Here is an 8,967-nt window from a genome sequence, read left to right on the forward strand (position 1 = left end):
ACTGGGTAATATTCCATGGGATGTGAAACGACCAGTTATTTAATAGTGTAGCTTAAGCTTTTGAAGAAAGGCGTTATTTAATCTTTTATACTTTAACACTCCCCCTCACGTGTGGCCCCTCTTTCTAGGGGTGGCCTACACGTGGCACATGAGGCCCTCCTCTTTTTTGGGTTTGGCCATTGCATGTGGATTTTTGCTATCTATGAGGCTTGAACCCAACATTTGCTCTGATACCATGAGAAACTACCGGTTACTCCATAAGCTTAAGCTTTTGAAGAAAGGCGTTATTTAATCTTTTATACTTTAACACTAGTAAGAGGCCCGTACGATGCAGGGATAACCGAAAAAGCAAGGAAATTCAAAGGAATAAAATTTTATGGGATTTGCTAGGCAATTTCCCAGAAAGCCATTCGGGGCCGACTTTTGCAGGAGAGAAAAGACATCAGCTGAACTCAATGAATTAGACAAAATTTGCTAAGTATACAGTTTGCAACCACCGAAGGTGGTGGGACCCGGTGAGCCTAGGCAAGCCTCATTGAATTGCAAAGAGGACGCTCCCTCAAGAACGATCCCTCCTCTTCTTGGTATTCCCAAGTCTTATGTAATGCCAAACCCATCATATGCTCACGGCCATCTCAAATCTCTCTCCCACCACCCCTCTTTACCCTTCTCTCACCTTGGGTAAACAAATATTCCATGAATATTTAACATGTTAATAACTTTTTGCATGGTATTATTTACACAGATGTTGAACTAGTGCTTGTTCATGCATTCTTCACCAAGCACTAGTTCTTGTTGAATAATTCCAGTCCCACAAGTTTTTACATGTTTGGATTGCAGTAATTTCCTAGAAAAGTTTGGAAAGGATCAATATTTCTAAAATTTCCTACTTTTGTACACTTAAAATATGATAACTTTAACCAACCCGATTCAATATTCAGAGGGTCCTTCAATCTACAATAATATCCCTCTAAATTAACCATAACCATATTATTTCCCTCTAAATCATGGAAAGTAAAATCTAGTCCAAGAAAAAAATTTCCATCAGAAATGTTTTTCTTGCAATCCAAACACAAACAGCGCCTACACACAATTTATTCCTACACATAATTTACAGATCTAGATAGCCCAGGAAAAAAAAAGCAGCATTCTTCAAGAAAAAATAAAATGCAACGGTCTTCAAGATCTTATCTAGCAAGAATTCTAGACTAGAGCACAAATAACATCACAGAGTATTTCCGGCCATCACAGTTACTAATAAAAGACAGATCTTCCACGTGAAGTTTACAGAGTTTCGTGTTGTTCTTGGCCCTGGACAGTGAGGAATGGCAGTAACATATAACAAAGACTTATGAAAGGCATCTATCTAGACCAGACTCAGATCCATCTAACAAGTTCAAGAAAGTCTTCTTCCTACCATCTTAACTCTCAACCAGAACTTCATCGAAGTTCCAGTCTCTCACAATGTCCCTTCTCACAGCACGGCTTCGAACTAGCCGTGGGGTTCCCGTAATACCTTGAGTGTTTGCCATAATGGGCTGTGGAGTCACTTTGGATGTCATTGTGGTGTTTGCGGTGGTCGCCTTCCTGTTCAAACAATTGACAATTCCGGAGCACCAACCATCGTTGTCTGAACTTGATCCCGAGTAACTTCTAAAAGATTGTGTAGGGCTGTCTACATTGTGACAAACGAGACATGCCGGACTCATGGTTCTGGAGCAACCCACCCACAAAACTGGCTGCAATCTACAGCAATACAGAGGGAAATCATTATCAGCAAATAGAATTTATACCGTATGAACTTGTCAATAGCTAGCTATAAACATTTCTACACAAAGAATCCCATTTCAAGCACAATTCTGTTTTGTTTCATCATCTGAAATCCTGTTTAAAGATGACATTAAAGATGACAAGTCAACAGAATGCCAAGAAATTTACTTCATTAATCAAGAAACTTTGAGGTGACAAGTTCTAATGGTTAGGGAAAGAATTAAGAGAAGTAAGAATAAGGTACTCTTTGGATACCTCTAGGACTATATGTATATAATCTTATATGAAAATAGTTTTAAAGTTAATCATGATATGATTATAAAGTTTTAGAAATGATATTAGTTAATGACTTCCAAAGAGGCCTTGCTTCCCATTTAAAAATAATATTTAATTGAAAGCCTTTATTTGCAAATAAGAACCAATTTTGGTGGTTTTCAAAGAGGAAATGATTAATTCAGGCTTTCATAGCCAAGTTCTGATAGAACATGGGGAAACTAAATGTGCTCACAAGTGCCAAATAACGGAAATTATTCCAGTGCTATGTAGCTATCTCAGGCATTACAAAATCACAGCCGGCATTCAGTCTAAACCTTAAACAACTTATAGCACCTTCCAATAAGGATTTTTTTTTTTTTTTGAAAATAATCCAAGTGTAACATAGAAGACTAAGCTACACCGGTTCTACTGACAAATATGAGGCCAAGATTTACCCACAACTTCATGCTGGGATGATTATGAGTGAACAGAGAAGCTCACCAACCATATTATTTTGAGCACATGCATGCCCCTACATAAAGATGGAAAATGTACTAAACATCTTAATGAACCACCAACTTTATTCTGCCCCTCTGATACCAAATGGTGTAAATGAGTGGATAGACACTCTCTTCTCCTCGAGAAAGAGAAGAATATAAAGCCTCATCTCCAAAGAGTTTCTAAAGCTATCTACATTAAGAAGAAACACTGCCAAAACATGTTGTATCTCATCCATAAAAACAATCCAATTAAAAGACCTATAAAAGAGATGCTACCAAAGCAAAAGGGCACACTTTCCAAACACTAATTATTTTCTATCCCATCCAAAAAACAGTAGATAGGAACCTATTTACAATACCAACCTATCAAAATGACCAAGAAAGCACTAACACAAACATAGTCATAATACATAAAAACGTCTTTGTAAATTCCATGCATTCGGAGTTTTGAGATTAGATAGATGAACCATCTATTTGACTAGACCAGAAAGATCAAAGTTAACTTAACCATACATCTCTGCCAGTTAAGTCCCGACGTCACACCCTAAATAACCTCAAAGCGAGCGTGCTCAGGTCGTGGTGATCACAAGATCACCCACCCCTGAAGGTTTTGACCCCTCCAATGGTGCTGATGATACAAGAGGTTCAAAGTAATCATAAGGTAAAAAATCTATGAAAGTGCTCCTTATCATTTTTTAAGACAAAAAATGGAAAAAGGCCAAATCTATATGACCCTCCCATTGTCAATTTGTCATATGCTGCTTAGGCTTTACTTTTTCTCCGTTCTTCCCGGTCCAATATTGGTTCTTGAAGGTCTTCATTTCTATGTACAAGTAAACTCTCCAAATTTATGACAAACCTTTCCTTCAATGGTCTAACAATGAACATGAATTTTTCAATCGTAAATTCATACATGAATTTTTCAATCGTAAATTCATACAGAGAAATTAACGAATTTCGGCAAAATAGAAGATCTACAAAATAGAAGATCTACGAGACCAAATTTTCCTATTAAAAAGCTTCTGCGGGATAGATTCCTAATTAGGCTTTGACCATGTTTCCCAAACAAACTCAGTACATATGGTGCAAGACAATTCCACATATCGAGGTTGGAATGGCATCCGATGCTTTCCCTTTCTTCTCATACCATACTTGTATCCAAGGTTTTAAATTTTGGTTTTGGTCACCATGGAAATGGAAACATTTCAGTTTCGGTTGGAAATTTCGGTGGAAATCCAGTAAAATCACAAAACATATGCAACTGGTATAATTTAAGGATAAAACTTCAGGAAATTCTAGAATAGGCACAAATAGACACTAAAAAACCATCACATAAGCAAGACAATCATTCATAATGGTTTAAAAACATCTAATAGCTAGTGACATGCATTGTCGCGCATGTATGATAATTTAGTATATACCAAATTTCACATGTAATTCATATAAATATTTTTACATAATACATGTACCATATTTTGCATGCAATTCATATAAATGTAATTATATAATACATACATATATTGTATACCACTATTACACTTACGATTTTGGCTTATGCATTTTGGATTCGGTTTCAATGGGGATGGAAATAGAAATATTTCGATTGTTTCGTGTTGGTTTCGGTGGAAATTTAAAACCATGCTTCTATCACTCTTTCCTGCTCCACATTCCTCATCTGTAGGGCACTACGCTTACGAGAGAGAGAGAGAGAGAGAGAGAGAGAGAGAGAGAGAGAGAGAGAGAGAGAGAGAGAGAGAGAGAGAGAGAGAGAGAGATCCATTTAAGTCATGTTCTACTCTTGGAATATTGACACCATGAGATCACGTTGTTTCAATAATGAGCACCTTTTAGTAGAAAATGCTTATTGCCGCCAAGCACGACACACCAATGATTTTACCAACAAGAGAGAAAAGACAATTGACTTTCCCACCACCAGAGTGACAACACAAACTAACAACACAACACTGCCCTTACTGTAAATAAAGTCAGCTTCTTTTGAGAGAAAAAGGGGAGAGGGATAGAAAGAGAGATTTTACAATTAATCCTACAGTGAAGACCAAGCATGACACATTACTCAAAAGGGCTATACTGTGTTGTTCTTAAGAATAAAAAAGTTTGCAAAGAAAAAAAGAAATATACAGGTCAATCATTAAAACAGATCTAGACACATTTAGTGCAACTGCATGTAAGTCTAGTTTGGTGGCGAAAGCATCTTTTTTTGGATACCGTTCAAAAAAGCATCTTTTTGGATGTTTAGCTTGTGTGTTCCATAAAGTGCATTTAAGTGAATAGTGATAGTATATTATATAGTCCACTTAAGTGAAAGGAATTTAATCAGTAACCATATGATACCCCTTTTTTCGGACTGGTGCACTTGGGAATGGGCCTTTAAGTAAATAGTGCTAGTATATTATATAGTCCACTTAAGTGAAAGGAACTTAGTTAGTAGCATATGATACCCCTGATTCGGTCAGGTGCACTTCGGCATGGACCTTTAAGTAAATAGTGCTAGTATATTATATAGTCCAGCTAAAGTGAAAGGATTAAAAGAACTTAGTCAGTTGAATATGATACCCTTAATTCGGTCTGGTGCACTTGGGCATCTACTGATTTGCAGATAGTTAAGATAATACAGAAGCAACAATAAGGTCCAGGGAATCAATGAAAACTTTAGGACAAAAATAAAGATTTCAGATAATTAACAGATTTTGAAGAGGCTCAGACTGTTTAATGCATCAAGCTTTTTGAGGTTGCAGTTTTTGTATAAAACATTATGGATATTTTACAAGAAAGAAGTAAAGCTGTAGGGAATTGACGAAAAATTTAAGGACAAAAATAAATATTTCGGATCATTTACAGATTTTGAAGAGGCTCACACTGTTTAGTGCATCAAGCTTTTTGAGGTTGCAGCTTTTGCACAAAACATTATGGATATTTTACAAGAAAGAAGTAAAGCTGTTTTTCATGCTGGACAAGCTGTTTAAAGTCTGTTTAAAAATATATATAATTAAAAAAATCAATCATTATATGCTGATTTTATATGCAGCTTTTTCCTAACTGATGTGTGGATTGCACTCGAAAAACTTTTGAAGTTTCAAGAATTTGTCGATGTGTGTTCAACCTTTTCTATGCATTTGTTGTCTGTAAGTAAAGTTTGAGAAGTATGACTGATGTAATTTGATTCTTTTGACAGATACCACTGAACCATAGTTTTGAAATTATGCCACTTATGTTTTTACAATGTTCTGTTTTCTGAATCACTGCTTGTTTTCATAATTGAAGCGATGTTGAGTTTAATTATTGGAACCAGCTAGAAGTTTGTTATTTCCTTTTTCTTTAAAGAAAAAAATAACATTAAGGCCTGAAGTGCCTAGGAATCACGAGTAACCAAGTGGTAGGGCCACCACATGTGGAAGCTAGGGCTAATTATACCAGTGAGTAAAACTCTGCTTGAATGCTTGGTGGATTGTCAAAAAACGTCTGGTTCTAAAGTTGGAAAATCTAATTTGACAGCATATAAAATCCCTAAGCTTTTCAATTCATTCAACTTAACCCTTGAGACTATGGACGAAATCAAACCCATGAAATACAGGGCAAACCCGGATGTTCCACAATACACGCTACAAATTTTCTCAAAATATCATTAAGATAAAAAGCATGCTGTTAAAAAAGAAGGAAAAAAAGAAAGATCACTCCCTCCTGCTATAACTTAAGGCTGTTCCACAAAAAAATTAAGCCATTTCATTTCCTACAGGATGCTAGGATATAGTAATTTGGCTTTTCTTTCCCTTTAGTAATTGATTGTTGGTGTGAATCTCATGTGAAAACCAATATTGAAGAAACTCAGAGAAATAACTGAGGCCATATTGAAACAGCAAAGCTAGAAAAGTTTTCGCTGAGAATCCCGAACTAAACCAACCTAACAAGAAAACTAACAAACTCTAGCCATATGATTTTTTTTTATTATAGCCAAGAGTCCTATGATTATAGCCAAAAGTTTCTTTTAGACACAAGTAATTATACAAGTTCTCCTCCCTTAATTCCCACCCACCTTAAGGTTCAAGAAATACTTGGTCTGTCCCAACCACATACATTACCAATGTGTAAAGTGATTTTTCTAACACCTTTCATTTCTTTCTAGTTTTTCTTCAAATGGGAAGTGGAGTCCAATCCATCACATGCTAATAACAAGTTTAGAAACTCTAGCATGATAGACACACCAAGAGTGGGAAACATATCTGTTCGAAACTTCCAGAGGGGCACAAACAACCAGCAAAGAAATGCTAGCAGTTCAGGTTCCAGTGGTTTGCTCAACTACCTCAATTAATATGATGCCAATAAGGTTAATGATAGTGACCTTCCTTCCTTCTTTTTTTTTGGGACTTCAGACAAGGACAAATAGATTTCTAATACGAAGTTGGTCATAGTTCATGACTCCCACAATAATAGAAAATCTTCAGCAAGATTGACTGCACAGACCAGAAGAGAAGCAGCAGAGTCCAAACGGACCAAAAATAATATATACAGATAAAACTAATAAAAAAAAATAAGATCAGAATTTGTTACTGAAACAAATTCTGAAAACCATAGGAATTTGTTACTGTAATAAATCAGATTTATGTAACATTGTGAAGATAGGAGAATTAGAAAATAAAATCAGAATTTGTTACTGTTATATTTATGCCCACAATCCTATCCCACGTATATTCCTATGGACTCCTACAACTACAAAGCAAAAAATTCCCTCTTCTAATGTGTTGGAAGGTCACTTTCCTCATGTGAAAATCATATAGTGTCCACTGATGGGAGAAACTGTTGTCCTGGGATTAGGATTTGGGATTCTATACAAGGTCATAGTTGTAGAACTTTTTGGTATCTTGTATTTTGTAATCTTCCTTTATAGTGGAAGCTCTTGGATTGCCTTTGACTGTGGATGTTGTCACACAACGAGACGAACGACGTAAATCCTTAGGTTCCATGATTGTTTTTCTGTCAAATTTCACTGTATGTTTTGCTTTTGCATTTCCATCGAACCTTAGATCGGCAGTTTTCGCAACACTTATTATCCTTAGTAAGCTAAGATACATAAGGGCATCAAAACTACTTGCCATTAGCCCAAAATCACATCGCTATAACCACAAACATAAACAGAAGTATTAAAATTATTTTTGAGGAGAAAAGCAAAAAAAAGAATAACAAAGAATCTGTGTTTAATTATGATTAATTTTCAATAATTATGTCAGGTTCAGAAATCAAAACAGATCTGCACAACTTTGTTGCTCCTACAGGGATTCATATAATATCATCCAATTCTTCTATAAATTCAGACAGTTTTAGAGATATCTAACACATCAAATAAAGAAACAGAGATTCAAATTACATAATTCAACCTATAAAAAAAACTACATAATTCATCACCACAAGTATTAAAAAACATAGATTATTGTACGCCAAATCAATAAAACCTGATTCATTCACTAGATCTAAAACAACTAACAGATAACTAAAAATTCCTATCAATAAAATGATAAAAGAAAAAAAAAAGATCAGAAAAGAATTCACAGAAAAAAAAAAAAAACCTAATTGCATAAGCTGTACGGACTTCAGATCTCAGAAAAAACAACGATAGAAAGGAATTTCATAAATTCAATCAGAGAAACAGAGAAAAGAATCGCTCACATCATAAAAAAATCTTTCATTAGGGTTAAAGTTGAGCAGAAAATTCTAAAAAAGATAAAATACGTATTTTTCATGAATTCAAACTTTGAAGACCCTAAAAAGAGAAGGGGGGCGGAGAAGAAACATACCTTTCAGACTGAAACTGTTTAGAGAAGGATTAAAGGGAGGTAGATTTTCTAATTTATACATAAATTTCATACGTAGGAGGAGCGTATGAGGATACGAGTATATATGTATACGGTATTCTACGTTGAATTGTACGACTGTGTTTAAAAAGAGAACCACTAGGCAGACGGTAATAAATGGTGACTATCAATTTTAGGGTCCTACACGGCGCCTGTACGTGCAATATAGACCGTCGATCTTATATAAATCATGAGGGGATGAAGAGATCTGATCAAATAGATGTGACAAAAGCGGGTCCTACTGAATGAGAAATAGTACGAAGACAAACTCGTGAGCTTTTGCCACGTGTCAAATGTATTTGGAAGTGCTTCTAAGTGAAATGACCATTTACCCTCAATTGGAAATTTTTTTTTTTTTATAGTTTCCTGTGGACTGATATCCGCACTACATAGTGACACTGCCCTCTTCATTAGACGCTTTGTACAAGCTGCAATTGGGGTGCAACTCGGCTCGCTTTTTGGGATTTTGGATTGAGCTTTTACCATAAATTCCTGAATAAGTTAATAACCTCTCATTCTTAATAGAAATAAATGATACCAATTATGCCTTATTAAATTAATAATCTATATAAGTTATT

The 8,967-nt window shown here is 35.4% G+C and overlaps 1 protein-coding gene across 2 annotated transcripts; it reads right to left on the reverse strand.

Annotated features, from left to right (window-relative positions):
• Positions 1–1,163: 1,163 nt before the first annotated feature.
• On the reverse strand, positions 1,164–8,475 carry LOC143881980 (uncharacterized). Of its 2 annotated transcripts, none has more exons than XM_077385346.1 (2): positions 8,333–8,475; positions 1,164–1,746 (listed from the first exon to the last, which is right to left on the reverse strand). In XM_077385346.1, exon 2 carries the CDS (start codon positions 1,707–1,709, stop codon positions 1,422–1,424), a length of 288 nt encoding a protein of 95 aa, XP_077241461.1. In that variant the 5' UTR covers positions 1,710–1,746; positions 8,333–8,475; the 3' UTR covers positions 1,164–1,421. The 2 variants fall into 2 exon arrangements, with proteins under 2 accessions (XP_077241461.1, XP_077241460.1); XM_077385345.1 differs by lacking the exon at positions 8,333–8,475 and adding an exon at positions 8,205–8,239.
• Positions 8,476–8,967: the final 492 nt, after the last annotated feature.

This window comes from Tasmannia lanceolata, unplaced genomic scaffold (assembly GCF_043159265.1).
Source record: "Tasmannia lanceolata isolate RefF3 unplaced genomic scaffold, GAP_Taslan_0.1 ptg000007l, whole genome shotgun sequence".
NCBI classification, from domain to species: Eukaryota; Viridiplantae; Streptophyta; class Magnoliopsida; order Canellales; family Winteraceae; genus Tasmannia; species Tasmannia lanceolata.

Bases quoted from the DNA above. Each gene is read 5' to 3' on its own strand.
- LOC143881980 (XM_077385345.1), bottom strand. From the start codon at position 8,224: ATGAAAGATTTTTTTATGAT. The intron at 1,747-8,204 runs GTGAGCGATTCT...GTATTGCTGTAG, and splicing joins ATGAAAGATTTTTTTATGAT to ATTGCAGCCAGTTTTGTGGG.